At 42.0% G+C, this 25415-nt stretch overlaps 1 protein-coding gene across 2 annotated transcripts in view; it reads left to right on the plus strand.

The window, feature by feature from the left end:
• Positions 1 to 4577: 4577 nt before the first annotated feature.
• The window catches only part of LOC127602544 (tetratricopeptide repeat protein 28-like), a 201958-nt gene continuing 181120 nt past the window's right edge, over positions 4578 to 25415 (plus strand). For both annotated transcript variants that reach the window (XM_052068736.1, XM_052068737.1), the window contains exons 1-2: positions 4578 to 4815; positions 7685 to 7984. In XM_052068736.1, the coding sequence (XP_051924696.1) occupies positions 4786 to 4815; positions 7685 to 7984 (330 nt within the window). In that variant the 5' untranslated portion in view covers positions 4578 to 4785. The remainder of the gene's footprint in view (positions 4816 to 7684; positions 7985 to 25415) is intronic.

Genomic DNA, 25415 nt, shown 5'->3' on the forward strand with positions numbered 1-25415 from the left:
CTGTCTGCTTTTTGCGGTCCACCACCACCTCGCAAACGTGATAGAATGACCCAACCACCTGGACCCCGCAGGTATGAAGGACTGGTCCCTATTCCACCATGTGCCTGGCGGAGCACGTCAGCGGCCGACACCCTTTTCCCTTTCAGGCAGCGCTGGTGATATGGCTGTCCTGTTTTTGTCTTGTCAAGCCACGTTTACGGTGGGCCGAGCTCCGTCCGCGTCCACGTTGAGCCGAGGCTCGTCACGTGTCTGTTCGAGCGGATTCACATTCATGTCCATGACGAGCCATTCCACGTCCACGCCCAAGTCAGGCCGAGCCCCTGTTCACATCCGGCTGTCCCATGTCCCCCGCTACGTCGAACTCTGTCCACGTCAGGCGAAGCCCAGGCAAAGGGTTGCTGTCACTACTTGTTCCTGATCTCCGGCGAGGCAAGGGTTGCCGTCGCTTCTTGTTCCTGTTCCTCGGCGAGGCGAAGGTCACCGTCGCTTTTGTTTCTGTTCTCCGGCGATGCAAGGGTTGCCGTCGCTTTTAGTTCCTGTTCCCCGGCGATGCAAGCCTTTGGAAAACTTTGGGACATCTGGTATCTGTCCCTTGAGGGAGGGGTACTGTCATGATTTGGTTTGGCACCAACAGGTGGTGCTGTAGGGTTCCCCCTGCAGCTGCACACCTGTTGGTCATTATGTAATTATTAGTTGTATCAAAGGACTCCTGCCGAAACACTTAGGGTTGGGTCATTGTTGCTCTTGGCTACTGCCATGATTGTTCGTTGCTTTTTGTTTGTTTGCTTGCACCTGTCATGTTTGTTTCTGTCATGGTTCTGTTCCTGTTAGTTTTTTGCCACAGTCATGGTTTTGTTTTGCTACTTTGAATTAGTTTTGGTTGTTAGCACTATGTTTGTTTTGGATCCAGTTTTCTCTGTTTTATTAAATATAATTCGTCAAGTTCACCCTGCTCCTCCCTCCTGCCTACTTTTTGGGGTCCACCACCACCTCGCAAACGTGACATAGAAAGGAACTCAATTGAATTAAATTCAAGACAATCTGCACTGCTTCGAATAAGAACAAGGCTGTGAACAGAGAGGAGTTGCCAATTTAGCTTTTGGCTAAATATTTAGCGTCTTTTTCGACTGCTCAAGCGCCTTTTTTTTAAGTGACTCAATGGAGAGTTTAATTCCCAAGCAAACAACACTGGAAATTATAATTTTCCAATGATGTTTAGTATTCTAAGAGAGCAGCCTCGTGGAAGGCAACCATGCAGTGATTCGCATTTAACATTAGCAAAGATATGGTGCACATTATTACAGTGGAATAGCAGTGCTTTATCAACATGTTGGAAAATTTTGATCCGAGGAATGTGCTTAAAAACCACAAATGCTTTGCGAAGGGTGCTTTTCCTCACCTGTACAACTCCACACAAGAAATATCAATTAAAAAAAACATGGCTCACACACTCAAGTGACTAAAGTCTTGTCAAATTGTTGCCGACCTGTACAAAACTGAACTGGGCTGGGAAACCACCAAGAAAGGACTTGGTGAGAAGGTTGATATCTGTTGTCATTATTCAAATGTGGAACACCCCAATGACCATCATTTTCCCTCAGTCTGGCATAAGGATGATCATGAGAAAGGTACAGGAACAGCCTCAGAGTATATGACTGGCACTTGTTAATGATCTACAAGCAAGAAAATAGTTGGCAATAATTTGCTGGATTAGACTGAAATCTTGCAGTACCTGCAAGGTCCCCCATGCTCAAGAAGGCAGGTGTAGAGAGTTTGCCAATTAACATCATAATAACTTGGAGAAGGTAGCCCAGTGCTCGACTGGTTAACGCGTCCGCCTCAGTGTGGAGGTGCAGTGTTCGATTCCAGGCCCTGGCCTTCCTGTGTGAAGTTTGCATGTTCTCCACGTGCCTGCGTGGGGGTTTTCCGGGTACTACGGTTTCCTGCCACATTCCAAAGCCAGGTTAATGGGACACTCTAAATTCCCCCGGTGGGAGTGTGACCGCGAATGGTTGTTTTTGTATGTGTGCCCTGCAATTGGCTGCCAACCAGTTCAGGGTGTACCCAGCCTACTGCCCGAAGACAGCTGGGATTAGCTCCAGCATGCCAGCGACATTCGTGAGGGCAAGCGGATTAGAAAATGGATGGATGGATGACTTTGACAATGCGTGCAAGAAAGTGCTGTGGTCAAACCAAAGTTGACCAGGGTGACTTCATCACAGTGAACAGAAAAAAAGATCAGCAAAAATGGGTCATGGATCAGCATTCCATCATGAAAATGACCCAAAACATACTGTACTGAGAGGGTCATTAAAGAGTGGCAGAAGAACAAGCCTATTGAGCTAATGGAGTTGTCTCGTCAGTCTTCATACCTCAACCCAACAGAGAAGCTGTGGTGAGAGCTCAAGGTTCTTGGCCGAAATTCAGATGAGTGGGCCAAAATCCTTCCTAAACTGTGTGCAAACCTGGTGATCAGGTTTGATCACATCAACATCAACTCCGTGATGTTGCCAACAAGGCTTTCTCCCCATAGGACTACTACTTAGTGTTAGGCCTATATTAGAACGAAATACCACACTACCGACCCTAAAACATAAAAAACGAACTCGTGTACGTAATCAAAATAATCCTTTTTTCCACATTTTTAGACAGTTGACCCAGATAATGAGAACTTGGCAGCATTTGAAAACAATCCCATAATTTATTTCAGCTCCAGGGTGTACTTTTTAACATGTGGTATGAGGAATCATCCCCATCTGTAAAGAAAAGCACGCCCACCCCAACTTTTCGTCCTCATGAGACTCCAATGGTTTGTTTTGCAGCGCCTCCTTTTGTTCACAGGCTGCCATAGCATGCAGGAGGAGTTTATTTTTTGGACCAAACTTGTTTAAAAACCCATTGCGGACACGTGACACTCTTTGTTGATAGTGTGACAGCATTTTCTTGAAAGTCGCAATGGCAATATTTTATTAAGCTAACAGGAATATAAAATCTCTCATTAACTTTGTGGGCATCACATTCTATTCCCAAAACAAGCGGATGTGTTGAATCTTCAATTTAATGCATCTTAATTCAGTGACTACTTGATGTTAACTTCATATAATGAGGTAACATTTTTCATGCAGAAGAGAGTTTCACTATATTGTGACATGAAACACTCTTATTTTAGCTGTGTCCGTATTTAAGTGCTATATCCTTCAGGGGCTTCTTTTAAAGGCCGCCCCAATTGGGCACATTCAAATGCAGCCCACAAACATGGCCTTCTTTTGCCCTTCTTTTTTAATAGGACACACCACGACGGTCTGCCGTGGTAGTATTTCAATATACAAACGAACAGTTAAAATTGGGCTTACTCATTTGATCATTGACTATCAGATACGTTGAACTCTGTGTGGCAGTAAAACTTCAAAATCCATCCCTTCTCTACACCGCTTGTCCTCATTAGGATCAAACCGATTAGTGTACATCAGTTGTAGGGAACACAGGCCAAACAACCATTCACATTCACGCTTAGGGCCAATTTACAATCTCCAATTAGCCAACCTGCATCCATATATGACATAAAGCAGGAGTATCTGAAGGAAATTTATAGAAGCATGAGGAGAACAAACAAATTCCGCACAGTAAAGTTTTCGCTGAGATTCACCCCACTGAACTTCGTAACTAATAGAGAGAAAGGCTAAAGAGTTCAACTTAGATGAAAAATTGTCGAGTCTTAAAACAAACGTGTTGCATTAAAATTTTTATTCATTCATTCATCTTCCGAGCCGCTTGATCCTCACTAGGGTCGCGGGGGGTGCTGGAGCCTATCCCAGCTGTCTTCGGGCAGTAGGCGGGGGACACCCTGAATCGGTTGCCAGCCAATCGCAGGGCACACAGAAACGAACAACCATTCGCACTCACACTCACACCTAGGGACAATTTAGAGTGTTCAATCAGCCTGCCACGCATGTTTCTGGAATGTGGGAGGAAACCGGAGCACCCGGAGAAAACCCACGCAGGCCCGGGGAGAACATGCAAACTCCACACAGGGAGGCCGGAGCTGGAATCGAACCCGGTACCTCTGCACTGTGAAGCCAACGTGCTAACCACTGGACTACCGGGCCGCCCAAAATTGTTATTCTGTTTATATATGTATCGATCAATCTGACTGTACAGTAATTCTGAAATCTGTATGTTGTTATGTGCCAAAAGGAGGACAGCCAAAATTAGAACGTTAGGGCTGGAAAACCCACGCCACGGCTCGTCATCCTCTTGATTTTATTAAGCATCTTTTTTTCAATAACCTGCACGTAAAACACACGCACTAACTTAAAAAAAGTCCTCAGGTGGGCAAGGAGAGCCATTACCCCCTCACTCTGCAGGACGTAGTCGCGACTCGGTTTGTGTTGAAAATTAAGAAAACCAAACAAAAAAACACAGCCGCTTTGGGCTCGGCGTCCAAATCTTTTCAAAACACCCAATAAAGCGGTGGCAGTGTGCTCTTAATGTCGTGACTGAGGTTGCCACCTCACAGCATTCAGAAAGTCGTCCTCTATGGCAACAGCAGGAAAAGGAAAAAAAAGGAAAACATTTGACAACATGGCGCACTTTCCCTGAGAAAACTTTCTGCTGAAAGCCACTCACACATCTACTTTGGTGGACTTTCCCTCCAATTGAACGACTCTCGACTGCGAAGTGGACGGGGTGGTTTTCAGAACTCTTTCTTATTGCACGAAAAGTCGATTTTTGAAATAAAAGCCGAGGAGCAGTGTGATGGGATGAGAGCAAAGAACCGGAGCCAGGATGGAGAAACAAGCGACTTTGAAAGAAAAGGTAAAATAGATGGGAACACATGAATGGACCCAAAACAAAGAGGCAATCGTCTCTATTGTGTTCCTGTCATTGGCCGCACAAAACGTTTTTTTTAATCTCGCGCCCTGCACCGGAAATGACCATTTTTGCACGAACCTCCGTCAAAAGCTATTTATTGATTTTCCAGTCGAGCGTGCAGTAATGTGCACGGTACGTGCGTGCGGTCTCGCTGTGATTTCAGATGGCATGAGGAAGAGTACACATTTGATCTAACTACAAAGGTGCTGTAGCGGTCTTGAGTTTGTCAGATTTAAACCGTTGCACATTTGTGATTGTAATCCAACAGAATGTGCGCTTGTGGAGAGTCAACACCGAATGATCTGATCTGATCTGATCCGATTTAGCATTCTTAATATTGAAGAATCTGTGAGCCAACAGACCAAAATAGCACATCTTCGTCATCAATTTGATGAATTCCTTCTCCTAATCAGTAATATCAGCATGCAGGATTCTTAAATGTGGGTGTCTATTCTTTTAATTCAATTCTTCCTACTGGGAGCAAGCCTTTAAATGTCAAAATGACAGTTTGAAATTGAATGATAATGGTTATATTACTAAAAGGAGAATGTGTTACTTCTGCTGCAAAAATGAAATGCAAGGCAACCTAATATTTGTGCTGTTTTTCTTTTTAACTTCAGTTGGAGATTTCATTGTGGTGGTTTTATCGTAAAGTACATCAAATGATAAGCAAAAAACATCTTTGAGGGAGAGTATTTTTTTGGACCGCATGAATGAAAAACAATGGCCAAAAATTACAGGAAAAGTGACACTTCATTATTCCTTTATATTGCCTCACCACCCAAAGCCTGTGTTGCCTGCCTGTGTTCTATTCTGTCGGCCTCTGGAAGTAATTACCAAGCCTGCCCGTATCCCAGAATTCAGTTTGAGAAGAAGGGGTGGTAAGAAGGAGGCGGAAGGGAGGCCCGGCCCAGTAACAAGCAACTAGAGATGACTTTCAAGTCAGTCATATATTGTGAGCCATCCACGCTAAATTGATAAATGGCTCACTTTTATACTCATTAGTCAACCAGCTGGGTTACTATGGCAACAAGATAAGAAGGGAAGCCGGATCTTGTACTTTTTTTGTTGCGCCCGACTCCCATAAAATGTTATCTCAGTACTGTACAGTTCCTCCAAAATTGACTCTCCTGTTACATCAGTTGAATTCTTTTAAATGTATGATAATTTAGTTATTGAGGAGAAATCTGATTTACGATACAAAAGTATTGATTTTGTTTGTAATTGGAGAGCAAGAAAAACAAATCCCCACGTGATAAGATATGTGGATTATTTGGTTGGGTTTGTGTTGCACAGTAGTGGATTGCCAACAGACGTCTCGGGCTGTATATCATTGACCTGTTTTGTCACTTTCTTCTATTGGTTTGAAGCAAGTTAATGTTGTAGTCGTTTAACCTTCATGCAGTCGCATCAGGCCAAGCTATTTGGCTCATGCCTATATAGTTTTATTGTTTTTTTTGCACACTGACATTGACTGTGCCCTGAAAGAGCATCCCGAAAAATCGATGTTTGCATTTGCATTCACAATCTAATGGGAGCCAAGACAAAAGCTTTCTGAAGAATTGCTGCTTTTCCAAAGATGCACATTTTTCACGTCGGATTGTTATTCATTTAACTAAATATGCTTGTCAAAGATGTCTCGTAAGACGTGAATGTGAGTGTGAATAGTTGTTTGTCTGTATGCACCCTGTGATTGACTGGAGACGGATCGGCTGCGGTTGGCTTCAAACTTACCTTTGACCCGTGGGCAGGATCAGCATAAGAGGAAATGGATGGATGGAAGGGGGCATGATGGAGTGGTGCCCTGTGATTGCTGTCAACCGGTTCAGGGTGTCGCCCGCCTACTGCTCGAAGACAGCTGGGATAGGCTCCAGCACTCCCCGTGACCCTAGTGAGGATAAAAAGCAGTTGGGAAAATGAATGAATGAATGATGTAATGGTTCCCCTTTGCCATGTTGCGGTCCCACCTAACGACAATGCCATCCTCTTTCAAGCAGGACGTAACCTGCTACCCTACAGACAAAAACCCGAATCCAAGCCATTTCTAAATCCATTATTTTTGTTGACAGACAGCTCAACCTCAGTGCATGATGTTCGTGTTATGTTGCTGCACTTGTTCATTGTGTGAGATAATGACATCTGATAGTCATATTCCACATCTTATATTCTACCTTCTTAAATTTTGATTTTGAGTTTTCTATTGTATAGTGTATCAGTTCTCTAACTTCAAAGTACGTTAAAACCCTTTCTCCTCATTCACCAACTCATGACGCAACATCAGCAGCATATGGAGGCTCAGTATATTTCTCAGGGGTGTTTTGACATGATCACAAGAGGTCAGGATTGAATCCACCACCATCGGGTTGCGGGACTTCACCCAGACAGTCATCCATGCTGCCCACTTCTATTCACTTGCATCCTTCTATCCGTCCATTTTCTATGCTACTAATCCTCATGATGGTTGCATTTCACCTCCTAAGACCCGAAGTCTTGCATGGCATGCATTTTTATTTTATTTTTATGTTCTCTTTGATATTTAGGCTAAACATATAAACTAACAACCATTCACACTCACATAAACTCCAAAGGACCTTTTTGGGTCTGCAATGAAGCAAACAGGTTTTTGGAATGTGGGATATAGCCGTACCAATGAGAACATGCAAAGGAAGGTCGCACCTCCAAGTTTAGAACTGTGAGGGCGGATGTGCTAATCACCGTGCCACCACATACGCATACACGGCTCCCTCAATGAGTGCGAGCAGACGGCTTTTGACCTCAGCCTGACTTTTATCTTCTCATTCTATCTGTGAAGGTTTCAATCTCCGGCTCTCGGACAGCGGGCCGACCTGCGCGCCGCGCCTCGGTAGACAACGGACCCAGGTGCGGTCTAAACAAAGCAGAGTTCATGGAGAAAGTTCAACGCAGCAACGAGGCGTGTCAGCGGGGGGACTTTCAGGCGGCCGTCGAGTTGTATGGCGAAGCCTTGCAAGCCGACCAACAGAATTGTGTCCTGTACAGTAACCGTTCCGCCGCGCTCCTCAAACTCGGCCACCCCCAGGCGGCTCTGGACGATGCAGAAAAAGCGTGCGAGCTCAACCCTAAATGGCCTAAGGTAAGAGTCGTTTGGAATTGATGCAAGTTTATTCACGTTTTATGTTGAGGAGTTCTATTTGCGGCCACTGTTTGACATAAAATATTAATTGTACATTTTTTATAATACAATAATCTACACTGACATAGTGTGAGTACACCCAAAAACCGATTTACTAAGATGATATTGATTTTTTTTTAATTTTTTATTTTTATTCCGTGGGCAGAAAATGAATCAAAGGAAAGTCAGTCAGGCAAATTTGGAGAGCCACCGATTCAACTATCTTTATACCAGCTTAATACACAAAAGTAACCAAATCGTGAGGATAAATCCACAAGAGACATATCAGTGAAAGTACAACGTCGAATCTTTTACGATGCACCATGCGTTTGATCACCTTTGGTTGTGCAGGTGTGTCTGTTTCGTACATATTTTTACATTACAAAAATAGAAGACAAAAGTTGCCATGGACTGTGTTGGTTTAACTTTTGCCAATGTTGTCTGTAAATCTGTGTCATCTTCGGAGAAAGTGCAACGACATATATGGCCTTATTTTTGAAGTACATTTGTTCAGCACCATTACACAATTCCATCATGAATTATGATCACAATCATCATAAGAATACATCCCTGACCCAATTCGCTAATGGCATCACAGATGAAATACTGCGGAGAGACATGTCATGCATTATCAACGTACTCAGTAGTTATTTCCCATTTTTAGTGTCATTGCTCTTCCCTGATCACAAATGTCTAAAACGTTATCTTTCTGTTAGTGGTGTTGTTTGCTAAGAGTTCATGAACGAAAACAAAACAAAACAACCGACACCACATTGGCATTCCTCTTGTCCGGCAGGTTGTCCAAAAAATTACCACAGCTATCCAACATTTTGGCTTCCTCTCTGTGGCCGAGCCCACACAGTGAGAAAGAAGTATTGTAGCGAGCGACCACACACGCCATTGCACAGCCTTGCCCGTGACAACGTATGTGAACAAATATTCTGTACCTTTTACCCTTTGCTGTTAGAACATTTGTAACCATGGTAACCGCACAAGAATAGGAAGACCTCCCCAAATATTCTAGAGAAAACTGTACAGCTAAATTTAAAAGCTTTACTGCTCAGTGATTGTCGCGCTAATCGTCAGTGGCCGACACACTTTTTGGAGTTCTTCTCTTTGATCTTGTCCGAACCATGTGCACTATTAACCTGTGATAGATTTCACATCAGTTGCAGCACAATTCCTCACAGTGAGAGTTTTATCGATTACGTGATTTAGCGTGGAGAGAAGCTTTTGTCTTTCCACAGAGAGATTGATGATCATGTGGTAGAGTGATATTGACGCTAATTTGTCACCACGGTAATCCATCACATCTCTTCTTTGGTCTGAGGTCAGGTCACGTCTCTTCAGATCCTCAGGTAGGTTTTCTTCTGTCATTTCGTATTTGACCCACTGATTTTTGAAGGACTTGCATCATCATTCATTGACATGTGTTTGCGTGTACCGTCTTCCCTCCTGTTGTCAGTTCGCTTGAAGGACATTTTATTCCCATATTCCACTAACTATTCAATCCTGTCACACTGTAGTAAAATTGAATCACTTTTGGTTGAATCACAAATTGAATCACACCATTTTCTCCAAGTTTAGTCAAGATGGCGCCCGAGTAGGCAGCCGTTGGCAAGTGCTCTCATGAGCCTTGCTTTTTGTTGTTGTTTTTGTTTGTTTTGTCACTTTGTGTTTGTTGTTGCATCGTGTGGACCTGATGTTGACTTTTTTCAGCATTTTTTGGCCACGGCATTCATCAAGGAGGAGACTCTGTGCTTGGTGGTTGCGCCTTCTCGGCAGCATGGGTATACCAGCACTGTTTTTGACTGTGAGGAATGTCGGCGCCATTTGACTGTCGTTGCTGGACAGTCCCGGGGCGCTTGTTCTTGCGCCTGTAATGGGCAGCATTTTTCACAGCCCCGCTTGGTTCAGCGGAGAGATTGGTGCTGTTGAACGGTCTGCGGCTGGATGGATACAAGGCTTGAGGAGCCAACGATGAGAAGAAAGGCGCGTTAGCGCGGAGCGCCGATGCGGATTTGTAACTGGGAGTCGCGACTTGGAGTTTGAAGCGGATTACGTGGGACAGGAGAAGGGAACTAATCTCTTTTCGGCAATGGACGCTACAGCTTTGTGTTTGCTTTCAAAACTTAGCTTGTAGCAGGCATGTGCACATTTTCAGCATGACGTCTCTGACCCACTGGTGAAAGGACACTTTGATCCTCTCCTCTTTCATCTATAACTGCTTCAGACAACAAAGTGTATGCAGAAAAGTGGTGAAGATTGCTCGACTGTCTGTGTCCTATGTGTTGTTTTTTGTTATTTTGGCTTCAAAATGACACCACGGGAGTGGCTGCCTTTCCAGCAGCTCCTGTATTTTGTTGTTCTACTCCTTCCTTTCATAACTGCTTCTGTGAATTGGGAATTTCTCCATTGCGAGACTAATAAAGGTTTTCTTATCTTACTATCTTATCAATCATGCCAGTTGCTCTTCTTTGTATGCCGTCCAAGTACAAAGCAGTCTTTGTGATGTGACTGGGGGAGGGAGCCAGTGTTATCCTCCTCTTTGCTTAACTCTCTTGATCAAGTTTGCTGCTGTGGCCTCACTGTCAATGCTTGGCCTCGCCATTATGTTTTCATTTGGTCCACAAGGCTAACAGATTTATTTATGAGACTTTTTCAAAATGAGGGTTCGTGGTTTATTTTCCTTGAAACACCACTAGGGGACAATGTTGCCAAATAGGTAGTTTGTTGTTCAACTTCTTGATGTGTGCTGAATGAATAGGCGGTCAAGGCAATTAGATTTTTTTTTAACTAGCTTTTTAAGAAAATCTCGCACAATGTTCAACATGGGGGCATAAATGAATATAATGTACTCTGGCACTCCTATTTCTCACAGGACATTGGTTCAACATTTTCTTGAATGTGAAATAAATGTTAAGAAATATTTGAATAAAAAGTGAGTTCAGTGTACTGCTGAATGGTAGGTAATAGATAAAAGGGGGAATGCTTACTAGTGTAGGCTTCATGTTCATCCATCGCCAATAGTTTGAGCAATTCCGTTCATCTGATCGTGAGGCTTGTTGGATGTAGCAACAGGGATTAAAGTGTGGTGGCATTCAGATCTTTTTTGAGTACATAATATCATCAATCATACCTTCCCATGACTGGGCTTCTGGATTGGCCTGTCAAGTTTTGACAGGCATGGTTTTGCTGTCCCAGGCACCAGTGAGCAGCCCACCCTCCCGAAGAAGTCTGAGAGGTGTGAAGGAACCCCCCCGCTCCCCATCGAATGTGTCAGTTCTTACGGCTGAGTGCCAACAAACACATTCTGAAAGAAGAAAGAGAATCTGCAGTTTAATGGCCCAAGACAGCTTTCGGCCTTTTGTACCTCACCCTGGTTCTGAATGTAAAACGCATAACGGATAGCAAAATGGTATGTCATTTCACAGAAGAGAGCCATGTCTCCTTGCATTTTGTCTTACTAAGTCAAATGTGGGAGGAGAAAATCCATTTAGGTGTGTTTCTTTTCCCATATTTACGGTGGCCGACGGGAAAATGTGTTGTAAATGCAGAAATACTTTAAAAACAAAAAAGACCCGAACAAAAAAAGCAGACAACCACACACATGCAAACGGAATAAAAACATGCAAAACTGCAAAACACTAACACTGCAAGACAGAAATGCTGCAACCAGCCAAATGTTGCAAACACTGGAATGATGCAAACGAAAAGCAAACATACATAAATAAATAATGATAACAAGAAAGAAATCCTGCAATCGCGTATGCATCATGCAATAACATGAATGCAAACTTTACAAACAACAAAACACATGCAACAAACAAAAATACCCCCCCCCCTCCCCCCTAAAAAACGCTCTCATCTTCGCCAACGGCAGCGATGTGGTCGATGTTGTTTAGTTTGTGACATAGCTGTGCATGCTAACATCTTAAAAGGAGCCCTGACTGTCGTGACGTTTGCTCTATATGATTTATTTGGTTGTTGGGAACATAACTATGAGATCAAGTTTTTGAAAATAATTTCCAGTTGAATACATTTATTTTCATGTACGCTGCTGTTGTCTCAATGCATTCTGGGTCGGAATGGTTGTTGCTGTCCGGCGAGCAAAACAAAACAAATGAAAATTCCTACTCGCATCAGACTGAATCAACAGCTCCTGTACTAGTTGCGGTACACTCCTTTGTGCCCCAATCTCAACGATTCCAGACTGACTTCAAAAACAATCAACAAAATAGTCTGGCTAATTTGTTCAGCTTTGGCAGAGTACTGTGTTCCTCTGACTTCCAGACTAGTTTGAAGTGAAAGCCATCACGTGTGTATCAAACTTTAGCCATTACTTTTAGACAGATGCCTGTTCCCTTTTGTTGTGATTTGTACTCAAAGGGGTGTTTTGGGGATTCTTTGTTGGCCCATCACACCTTAAGCATTTTTGTTCAGGCAAGTGACTGGGAGGACAATAACTTTCTCTCGATTGATGCCTTGCCTGTTCGGCTCCTCCATCTGGTCTCTCCTCCTCCTCTTACTCACCGCTGCTGTTTCAGTGGCATATTAAATAAACAAGGCTCTCTGCTATCACTCCTGTGCTCCAGCCTGTGAGCTGACAGGAGAGTTCCCTGGGAGCTAAAAAGACGAGTGGCACTGCAGCACTGAGAGGCGAGCATTTGCATATCTTCTGATTATAGCCTATGATGGTGCCTATCGAGGGTATTCTATCTCCTTGTCGGAAGCTCTTACTCAGACTGATTGTTGAAGTCCTACAAATGTCCCAGATGATGCCATTTATTGTGTATACTGTATATTGTTGATTTTTTTTTGGCCGAGCCCCCCCCCCTACCCCCCCCCCCCCCAAAAAAAAGTTTGACTGAGACAATGACAATACAAAAAGGTCAAGGCGCGTGGCATGCAGAGAAGGGATGTAATTACAGCTGCAGCATATCCAGCAATTGTGTGAAGGATGCTGAACTGCTGATGAGACTTGAAAGCTTCTTTTTACGCAAATGCTGGGTGATGACTCTTGTTTTTTTTTTTTTCAATATACAATTAAAATTTCTTCGCCTTAATAGAGCAGTAAATCTTCCATTTACCACGTACTGTATTCAATGCAGTGTTGAACAGCAAAACATCATATGAAATTGGTGCAAGGGACTACATTCATTTCATTCTTGTCTCCCAGTGAGCTGAACCACCTTGATGTAGGCAATTAAACCCAGAAAAACAAGTTTGTCCTGCTGAAACTAGCCCATTTTGTAATGGTGACCTTGTCTAATGCAAGTGATCCAGCCCTCATCCCACCCAACATGGGCAAAGCTAATGGATAGTACTGATGTGATTGATGTGATGACGAGGGGCATAGCTCGAGGTGGCGGCTCTTAAAAGCCCAGAGAAGCCACATTCGAATTCCTACAAGATGCATCACAGATACTTTTCTATCTCCTGACACAATTCTTAAGCAGCAAGCAGCCAAATTAGTGTACAGACGTCTATGTAGCGGATACATTACCAAACACAAATACGCCCGCACCCATGCCACAACTTCACGGAGCAAGCTAGCCAGTAATCACAAGCAAATGCTTTTACGCAGATTTACGGATCCACCGAAGCTCAATGTACAGTAGCTATGAGACCATTTTGTTTTGGTGTCCTGTTTGGTACGGTGGAGTTCTGCAGTTACTTAACTCTTTCATTCAAAATTAGGCCCCGATAACCAAGGACGTACTTGTAGATTTAAGTCAGTTTTTTTTTTCGTCATAGAGAAGAGGAGAGTCTGATGCAATCTGTGAATGAGAATAAGCCGTTTGCATTGTAAATCATGTAAAGAAAGCGACCAGTAGGTGGCAGTGGTGCCTCACGGGATTGAAATGCATGCTTTTACAAAAAGCTCTTTTTCTCAGTTTTTTGCCCAGGAATCGCCATTTCCATGAAACTTAGCCATTTTGTAATGCCGATTGCTGAAGAATGGAAAAAGATGAAAAAAAAATCTGCTGAAAGAAGAGAGTCCAAACTTTATTTTGGTAGGCTCCATGTTTATATAGCATTAGAACCAAATATTCTGTGGGCCTTGCACAATCAGTCAAAATCCAGTAAAACGCTGGGATTGAGGGGGTTGCTCCAGTGAAAATGGCTGGGATTGAATGAGTTAAAAGTGGCAGATATTCACTCAGCCTCAGTGCCAAGTCCACAATGCGGAATGGCACACTGTTAAATTTTCATATAAAGGGGAAAAAATTCACTTAGTTATTTTATTTCACACTTGATGGCTGTGCTGGCCCTCCAACCATCCAACGACTGTATACAAGCATTTAAAAAGTCAAATTTCCATATTATTTCCCTTGAGGAAGTGTGACTCATGTCCTTTGAACTAACGTGATGGCCCTTGGTGCCTTATTTTATAAGACCGTTTTGTGTAGAAAAGAAAGGTGCTCACCTTCAATTTATTTGTTGGGATGATTTATTTATGTATTTATTTACATTAGGGTAATTTCCATTGTTCAAATCATGTTCCCGCTGACAACATGGTTGGAAACAGAGTGGCACTTGTTTACAAAGACAATGCATCACCACTAGTCTATTGTGAGATTTTTTTTCTGACATTTCTAGCAGCTATTGAACCCCGTCGCACCCTCCTCCACCCCCACCCGCTGAGAAATACCCATGAGCGCAACCATTTTTATGTTCACATTTTCCACATGATGATGGTAACTGAGGCAGTAATGTTGAACATTCCCAAAGAGCGTGTACTCATTTATATGTTGCAAAAATTACAGATTTATTGATGTGTTGGAAACGTTTGACCAGAGGTATGTGCATCCAAGCTGCAAATATTTTGTCTCCTGTGAAGTTCTACATGGGATACAAGCTTGAGAGACTTGTTGTGAGTGGAGAGTGACTCTTACATTCACACGTGGAGCAGTCAAGCCATGCAGTTGGATATTGTGTTAAATTTCTGAACATTTTAAAAGTTCATTTATTAAGGATTATGTTCACATTCTTATTTTTACTAGAGAGATTTTTTTTATAAGAGCATTTATTTTCTCATCTGTATAGAAAAAAACATTGTTCTTATTTCTGTGGAAATTCATGTACGTTAATGCTTGGGGGGACACTGGAAAGCCTGTAACATGTACATAAAGTGTCCTAAAGGGCGATAGACATGGATTGATAGATCTCCAAGCACGACTGTTGACTCTTCAGGGTGTATTCATGAAAATCTATCAATTCCAATACGATTGCCTAAGATGTGGATATTGTCAACTGTGTGCTATTGTTAGATGATACAATTATGCTTAATGCCTCTATTTGCTTTTAGAGCTACAGCGAGATCTTTGATTTTCTCTAAACTGGTGTGCTCCCTAAAAAAATATTGAGCATGGAAATTGCAAGTGTGGTTGCGCAAAAGCAAAAAAGATCATTACATTATAGTTTATATGACATATTGTGACATTTTCAAATAAACCCTGAGAAAAAAAAATATTTTATCGCAGCGGATTGCCTGCGTTCACAGGGATTAGTTTGCATCCTGAGTTGCGATATCCTAATTCGTCCAAACATTTCCTCATGAAGACAAGATGCATCCCCTGCCGTTGGGTCACGACAAGGTCTTGCCTTCAGTTTTTTTCTCTTCTACTGTAATGCTGTTTTCCACTGCCGCTCACCGCGGAGAGACTCGAGTCATGAACCACTAATAAGAGGGTTCCATTTTGCTTCCACCCAGCCGAGGCTTGAACTAATGAACAAATTAAATGAACGACAGTTAATTACAGGCCGGCGTGAGCGAGACGGACAGAAGGTTGGCGCTAGCGGGCACAAACCTGAAATTATTTGTCTGGAAAATTGTGAAATGAGCATGAGCAGTTAAACTCCGTCTTTTTCCTTTTGGAAGGCTTTGTTGCCGGCCAACGTTCAACATGTACGGTTGGAGGGAAAGTGACCACACACAAGTCTGCTGTTTTGATTTGAAGACACTTCCCTGGCACAGCTGTTTCGCTTAAAACACACATGAGAGGAAACTCACCCTGGCTTGTCATATTTAGTAAAGGCGGCCCGTATTCTACATTTTGCGGGACCTTTAGAAGTTACGATTTATGCAGAATAAAAATTCTGCTCCTTCTCTGTGTCTATAATGCATACAGACACTACAATGCAATCGTGGCATTTACAAGAACAGTTGGCACTTCATTTCAATCTATTATCACACGCTACAATTTCCTGATCGAATTGGCGTTTTCCCAAATTGTCTTTGCTTCACGTCTGATAAATTGTCAGTGCGTAAGGTTCCGTAGCTCGGGCATGATATGCACAAGACGCCTGAAATATTTAATTTGTTACCAGAATGACATTTCACAATACCGTTTTTTTACTCTTTACTTTCGTTGAGTGAGTCCTACGAGTCTACATTCCACTTATAATGAGGACTCTCCATGTTGGTAGCCAAGTGGTTTTCCGTTCTACCACCCAGACATTCCACCAAATTGTAGCATCTCATAAAATGGAATTCGTTCACATGGAAGACCAGGAATACTCTCACCAAAAATGAAAATAGCCCCAATTCTTTTCCTCCTTTGTGTCATCACATGAAACCTCAATGTTGTTGGATGAAAAAAAAAATTGACCAAGAAAAGACTTGCTGGGTTGGACGATGTGATGCTGTTCAATGCGCTTGTGTTAACCGACCTTTCATCCCAAAGTTATCCTCGAGATGTGCATGACTCATGGCTAGGGAGGCGTCATGTTGATGGTGATGTCACACCAATGGTCCATTACCACCTACGGGCCATCCGGCATCCCCCCCCCCCCACCACTACCAAAATATACTGGATCAAAATTTAGTGAATGTCAAGGTGAAAACACCCAAGAAAAAAAAGTTCTTTATTTGTTTCAAATTTCATATTTGACTCAACACTCATATAAACCTTAAAATTTATGTTTGGCGTGGGATCATCTGTGGGGGTCTTGCATGGGGAAGGAGGGTGCTTGATAAATACTATATTTCAAAAGCATACACTATTTTGAAACAACACAGCCGACCTTTCGGTTTGGTGGGAAAAGTGGTAAGAAAAATATTTAAAAACAAAAGCATTGACCAAAGTGCTCTACGAATGATTTAAAAAACACAAGATATACAACAAACAATAAAAAACAACAAGCCTAAAATGGTTTCTTTGTGTCCTTGAAACATCTTGCATATGGATGAAAACGTTTGAACTATTCCGATTCACACACAGCTGCAAAAAATTGCCCCAAGGGACATCTTTCACACATTTCATAGCCGCTTGTCCTCTAGGTCTTATCTAAAAGTGTATTTTTAACATTCCACTTTGTGTATATCTGATATAAATGTGTTTTGATGGTCAAAATGTTCGCCCTGGCCCTGGAGAAGCTTTATCAAGCAACCGTTGCCGCAGTTGCCATTGATGAATGGACGTGCCACACTTTACTTGCCCGCCCCCGAGTTGGAGAAAGCTTTTAGCATCTTTATAAGGGAGCCATAAAACCAGCATTCTATAAAAATGTTCATTTTAGACCAGTTTTAATATTTTTTTTGTGCTTCGTTCAGTTACAAGTTATACAGCTAGATATTTGGGAACAGTCTCTCTAGTATGTCTTGTCTTCCAAAAAAACAGCATCAAGGTGCTTTTTTTCCCTTCAAATAGCACGGATGTAAAATAACGTGACATGCATGAGCATCAACTGCTTGTCCTCCCCAAAAGAAATCTTAAGAACTTTAGATTTTGTCGTATTCAAGTAATGTGACTCTGTTGTGCTGCACCCTCGCCCTTTGTCTGAGCAACCGTTTATGGATGCCGTTTTGATAGATGCCCTCAAAAAAAAAGGGCATGCCAATTTTCAGATGAATAATTACAACAATTAAATGCAGAGGTCTCTTAATCCCAAAAGAAATAGCAAGCAAACTATTTTGTAATCACTTCACACAAGATGGTGTTAAAGAATGTCTGTAACCTTGGAATGCATTTTTTTTTGTTTTGTTGTTTTTTTTTGTCTCCAGTGGATACATCAAATGAGAATCGGCTTAATAGCTTTTTGCTTGCTATTGCGTGGCAAGGAATGTCAAATGGCTGAGAGAATCAGATCTCATTGCAAATGCTCGTGGCATAACAGGCCCGCTCCTGATAGTGAAATCAGCCTTCTAAAGCCTGAGGAAATGAGCTAAACAATTGCACTCCGCTCTTTGCGTCCAACCCCCTCAAGTTGTACAGATGCTCTGCGTTTTCTTACGACGGTTCATTTGTCTGCCTCGTATTCTGTTGGCCTCGCCGCATGGGAGCTTTGTAATACTCAGACTCAAGACCTGGTTGCTTTCAGAATTAGAACAGGCGGCTCTGATGCAGGGGAGGAAGAACTCCCATTGGGGAAATAGTGTGGAGCAGAGAGCAAACTGCAAGGCGCCCATTAGCACAGGCACGACAATGTGTGTGAGAGCTTTTGGACCTGCTTCCTGATTGCGATGCCCTCACCTCTGAACCTTTGATGACATGCGCTCAAGTTTCTTTGTGTGGAAGCCAGGAGAACCACAGATGTAGCATGACATCTTTGTTGGAGGAGGTCTAGGACCGGGGTGTGGTGTGTTTCAAACAGCACGTATCCATGACGTAACCTCCTTCCCTCAAATGAGTCACAAGGTAATATATTGGCTTGGTATTTTAGTTTCCTGATTGGAGTCCCTGGAAAGAACTTGAGATTGAAACTCAGTTGCAACGTCGTCTCCTGTTCTCATCTGTTTGCTTGTTGGCACAGTTTCAGTTTCAGCGCTGTTTCAGTGGCAAGGAAAGTGATGGAGCCGAGGGAATGGGGAGCGCTCATCAAAATATTGCATCATGTCAGCCGTGCGACATAACCTACTTCTTATCGGGACCTATTTGCGATGTCCATTTTATCACTGGTGCCTGATATCTGAGGTACTAAAGCAGTTTTCCTTCCATCACATGCACTCTTTATAGATACAGTACATATTACATATGCAAATTCAGAACATGAATTTCTCCTCATCAAGAATAAAAAAAAAGAAGCTATAGAGCAAAAGTCTAAAATGCCAGTGCATATTAAATAGAACACATTTTTTGACTATCCCGCTAATATCCATCATTGCTTCAGTCGGATTCAATCAATTGATACATGAAGAAAAATGTGGCTTATTTGTCACGTGTTTGCTCATGTGGAAATCAGAACAAGAACATGAAGTGCAATCAGGCTTTGGTTTAAGAGTGACTTAATTTTATCTCTTACGCGTGTGCGGCCTGGCCACAATGTTTGGGTAATTACTGAATTAACAAGCGTGTCGTATATGATTAATGATACATGATTTGCTAATAAATAATGGATGCTTGCGAGGCAAAGTGGAACAAAGATGCAATGTGCACAGTCTTATATTTGCTTGTTTCTGTGATTGCAACAGATTTTGGCTAGTGATGGGAAGCGGAACAGTTTAATATTCAAATGAAGCCCGATGAATGATGGAACCAAACGGTTTGGCTTCCTGGTTAAATGACTCTCCTGCAGTGTTTCTCTTGGAGCTTATGGCATGTTTTTATACCAATAAATTGTTCAAATATGTCAGTTTATCACAAATAACTCTTTAACACTTTGCTGTCCTGGCATCCATCAATACGCAAACAAAAAGACTGCAAACGGGCCCACGTTGATGTGACAAAACATGGAGCTGCACAGAAATGTTGCGAAAATCATTGAGTGAGCACTAGCGTTACACCTGCAACACGTTGAGATTTTGCTGGAAATTAAAATCCATCAATAAATAAATCATCAGTGGCTACCGCTACGAAGGGTTTTTTTCCCTCCGCTCCCTCCGTACGGGACTTTGGAGCGCAGCAGCCCTTTTATGTGTCCCTCATAAGCAATGTGGGAAGATAGCCGGTCTAGTGTGTAAGCCAGACTTTGCACCGAATTGAAGCACATTAAGGTGATGTATGAATATACGCGTCGATAGTGAATGTTTTGAACAGTTTACAGACATGAGCCGCTAATCACACTGTGGCTATGTTAGCCCGCTCGCAGAGGTTGGTATCGTCACTCCGTCAGTGAGCTACTGTCATTATTTCAGGACGCCTCAGTCTGTCCGAGTCATTGGCGAAAGCCAAACGGCATCGATAGTAGACTTACCGGTATTACATCACACAGAGGTGCCGCACAAGTGACACACAGCCAATTAAAGAAAACAAAAAATACAAACCCAACTCCAATGAAGTTGGGATGTGAACAAATGAAAACAGAACACAATGATTTGCAAATCATGTTTACTTGAATACACGAAAAAGACATTGTATGTTCAAATGGATAAACTTGATTATTTTCAGCAAATAATCATTACCGTATTGGCCCGAATATGAGACGCTGTTTTTTGCATTGAAATAAGACTGAAAAAGTGGGGTCGTCTTATATTCGGGGTCTAGACGTTATGCCCATTCGCGACGCTAGATGGCGCCAGATATCATTGAAGCGAATGCTGAACTTGACTCCCCCAGGCCTAATTAAGAATAAAAATAAAAATAGCGGCAGCACGAAGAAGAAAAATAAAAAATAGCGGTAAGAAGGAAAAGAGAAGAAAACAATAGAAGAGATAACAGAAAATGGAGAAATGTAGTGACAATCTGGAGAGAAGTAGGTCGAAGATCAGCCAGCTGAGAAGTTAGGGTGTAATTTACATTTCAAAAACCAGAAGCCAATCATTTACGAATGTGATTGCACTTTAGATTTGAATGAGGCAAAATAACATGCTTTTTCTCTCAAATATAGTGTTATAATCATTGGTTTCAGATGTACTGTAATTATTTTCCGTATAAAAAAATATTTGGTGTTCAAAACGTCTTTTTTTCAAACTTTAGCATTGAAAAAGAGGGGGTTGTCTTATAATCAGGGCCATCTTATATTCTGGCCAATACGGTAAGTTAGAATTTTATGAGAAGAAGAGAATAAGAAAATATATTTTTATCTTCTCTTCATCTTCACAGGGATATGCAGTCATTGCAATACTTAAACACCGTGTCCTCAACATCTGCCTCTGCCTTGTCGTGTCTCAATCGACACCTCCCTCTCATACTCGGTTGAGATGGGCCAAATGTCTATAAAACACAAATACGACTCATGGTTGCATTAACACAAGCGCACATAGTGAGCCATTGGCATTTTTGGAAGTAGTAGGTCCTTACAATGTCACAATAAATACTAATAAACAACTCTGTGATCAATGACTACAGCATGTGTAACAAATGCAATGCACTTACTTACTTGAGGAATACGAGAAGACGTTTGAATGACATTTTTCTTGCACCTGTGCTGAAGCAATTGATGGCATAGTGCGCATTTTTCAAAATGCACGCGCTTTGAGCTTGGGTTGTTACATGATTTCACCACTAGATGGCATTGAATTCTACACGCTGTTTCTCTAAACTCCAACCCGTCCAACCAAAACTTTCGTAATTTCGTGAACAAATGTCTTTTCAATTTAGTGTTAACATCCAATGTTAAACGCTCTAGATGGGTGAATTGAAATTAGCATAGATTTTGCTGCTGCAGATTGCAAATTTCCCCAGTGTGGGACAAATAAAGGTTTTCTTATCTTAAATAACCGCTACTTTAACATATACGGTGCAGCAAAAAAAAAAAAAAAATACAACAATGCTCACTAGGACAAATGGCTAGAACTGGAATTTAGTTGGGGACCTTTTCTGACAAATTTTGTTGCACTTAATTATGCTGCATCTGATAGCGTAGCCCTCAATACCACCAAGCTTGCTGCGGCACAATCTGGTACTACACTGAAGGTGCACAACTCTAAATTCGGACAAATGGAAAAACCCTTTCAAAATACGATTGGTCTTCCTCTTTCTTCCATTGTCGTTACCCAATAAACATTTGCGCGGTTGCCTCCCATTATGGAAGAGCTCAGACTTTTTAGTTTTTCTTCTGACAAGATCCACTGGTGAAAGGACACTTTGATTCTCTCCTCGTTCGTCTATAGCGGGTTCAAATAACAAGGCATATGCCGGAATAGTGGTTACGATTGAATGACTGTCCATGTCCTATGTTATGTTGTGTCCGTATATGTATATGTCAGGATTTTGTCATTTCATGTTAATTGTTCTGTAAAGTGCTTTGTTATAGCTGCAGCTGTTGTGAAAGCAACATAAAAAGATGCATTGTATTGTATTGTATTGTATTGTAGAAGAGTAACTGAATGCCTTAATGTTGTTTTGGGTTGTTTTGTGTGGGCAGATGTCGTTGACAAGTTGATTGTTTTCAATTGCCAAGTCACCTTGTTTACTTTTGAAAACAATGTGTATGCCAATTGTTCTGTGCTAAATATTCCATTGTGGTAAAAGAGATTGCAGAAGCCCAAAGAAAACAAAACTCTAAGACACTGCTTGTAGCTGAGGTGGAATTCATTTTGCTGCTTCAGTTCAGTCTACTAGGTGTCTGCTCCTTTTTATGACCTGTAGGTAGGAATGAAATGGAGCTATCTTTTTCATTTTTATTAGTCACGTGTCTTCTTTTAAGTAGCTACTCTGAAAGGTACAGACTGCAGTGTATTTATCATGACAATGGCGTGAGCTAAGTTTTGGACCTGGGCGTTCAGTGGGTATTTAGTGATCTAATTCAACTTTTAATAACCTTCACAATATGTCGCCCCCACCCAAAAACAAACAAACAAACAAACCAAAAAAAATCTCCATATAACTATGGCTACGTTACACTGCAGAACGTGTTACTAAACAGTTTCTAAAAAAGCCTTTGCAGATTCACAGACAATTGTCTGTATAGTTTCCCGGAAAGAGTCTGATGTGTGGCATTAAAGATTAGCATTCCATGTATTTGAATATATTACCATCCATCCATTTTCAACACCGCTTATCCTGTACAGGGGTGAGGGGGCGGGGGTGCTGGAGCCTATCCCAGCTGATTTGGGGCGGGAGGGCGGATACACCCTGAACTGGTCGCCAATTAGTCGCAGGGCACACACAGAGACAAGCAGCCATTCGCACCCACATTCACACTGTCACTGAGCGGGAGCCGATGCCACGCTGCCTGTACACAAGTCAGCCGAGTGTACCATTACACCATCAGCGACTAGGATATTACCATAAGACAACAGACAAACAAACAAACAAAAAAAGACATTCCAAAACACCACCTCAAGAACTCCAATCCTCTACAGTTCAACATAGTACTTCACAATCAATTTTTATCAAATTGAAAACTTGAAAATAAATTAAAAAACATCATACTCTCCAGATATGCTAATGCTGAAGATCCTACCTGTCTGTGGAGGCTCAGTTGTTCACTCATTCACAACAACTCCCTAAAAAACTAAAATCTGGATTGAAAACAAGCCACAAAACGGTGTTGGTCAAAATAGCCTCATAAAGTCAACTTTTTTTTAAACTATGTCTTTTATGTCCAATATTGTCCTCTGTTGTAAATGAAGCTTCAGCCATAAATAGATCTGAACCGATCAGAAGCGATAGTAGCTGAAGCAATGAGAGGACGGATAAACTCACTCATCACCGGGACCGTGGGATGGCTTTCCACAGATGAATCTACAATCTGATTGGCTAAAAGAAGAACCAGCGATTTCAGTATTGTGTGTGTGGGTGTGTGTGTGGTCAATGCCTCCCCCGAGTTCCTGAAGGCGTTGGACGTAATATGTGCATGGCAACACACAGAAGTTGAAATCTGATTGGACCCCACCCAAAAAATATGAAGACAAAAGACTGTTGGAAATTACTACATTTAAGTTGTAAATGGAGGTCTGTGTTTGTGTTGTGTTTGCGCCTGCACAAAAGGCGCTGGCTGACGGAACGGCACTGCAGTAGAAACTGAGTGTATTTGCTTTGGCGTACCCAGAAATGCAATTTTCATTGTGAAAGCTCAAGAGGCCTTTTAGATCGGCTGTTCCTTCTACAACAATGCGATGGTGTTCACAAAACAACAGCGCCCGATGGACGGCAACACCTGAAAACAAGTCACAGAACCTCGTTCACTGGGTAACAACAGTTCAGTCCTGAAATCCTAACTCCTAAATATGTGGCGAGTTGAAGTGGTTGAAGCTGGACAGAGCATTGCATCCACCTGATGCGTTTGAAAACCAAGTTAATTGTGTTATTTGTTGAGTTCCACAGGGAAGCACAAATGTTATGTTTTGAAATTTGTCTCATTTATTGCACAGGCTAACATTCACTCCAGATATTTTAAGGATGTTAGGACTCGACAACCATCTCCGGAGGACCGCAAGAATTAATGTGTGCAATTAAGCGTTGGGGTGTTGCATCCCTTACGCTGGAGTGAGGTGTTTATCCGAGGTTAGGCTTTTGCGTTAGTGTCTGAAACAGCCGTGTAGTCAAAATGTGTGAAAGGGATTGAGAATAGACTCATGGAAGAAGAGTTTTGCAGTTACTCGATGCCACCGCAATATAATTGGGGCAGATGTCACGTGGACTAGCAGAACTGCAGAGGCCAGTCAAAAGTGGGGCAAGACACCTTAACAAGGTTTTAAAAGAGAAAGAGCTCACACAGGCACTCACACCAAACTGGCTTCTCTCTCACAGGAGGATACCAGTTGGAAGCACTTTGTTTCTAATCAATAACTTTTATCGCAACAGCAGCTGTGCCACTCCTCTCATCGAATGATTGCACACATCCATTTTGTCATCCGTCACAACAAATGCAATTGAGTGAAAACAAAAATCCCAAAAAATGACTGAACGATAGTATGTGTTTTTAAGAGAAAATATGGGCTTTTATTACAAGTACATTCATCAACGTGAGCATGTTTCCCGTTGTGTCATCTTGCATGTGTGAATTAGCAAATGTCAAATTCAGGCCAGGAAATTCTAATTTAACAATGTGCTGAGTAACAGGAAAGTAGTTGAGACATTTGTCAACAAAGCTCGGAAGTGACCTCTTTCTTGTCCGGGTCGCAGTTGTAGTCGTGATAATTTAAACATTAATTTTTTTTAAAAACATTTATCCATACAACATTGGCCTATGGACATATCATTTTGCAGTTCGCCATGACAACAAGGAAGACAAACTTGTTTACAGACGAGTGTGCTTTGTCATACCATTTTGTGATCATATACTGTAGTATTTTGAGTCACACGCTAAAAGAAGCTATTCTGAGTCTGAGCTAAGTCATCCCGATGATGTTATCCAATCGGTACATATAAAGCACTTCAATAGAAAGCCTGTGTTGAAGACAGATTTACAGTCAAATCAACAATTGTACATCATAAAAGTGTACATACGCAGTCCCACGCCTTGAGCGAGCAATGTTTTGATTGCATAGTTAATATCAAGTCAGCACAGTGAGATGTAAAACAGTTTATCACATATTATCGTAGTTTATATCTCCGGCTAG

The sequence above is a fragment of the Hippocampus zosterae genome, chromosome 6 (assembly GCF_025434085.1).
Source record: "Hippocampus zosterae strain Florida chromosome 6, ASM2543408v3, whole genome shotgun sequence".
Lineage (NCBI taxonomy): Eukaryota > Metazoa > Chordata > Actinopteri > Syngnathiformes > Syngnathidae > Hippocampus > Hippocampus zosterae.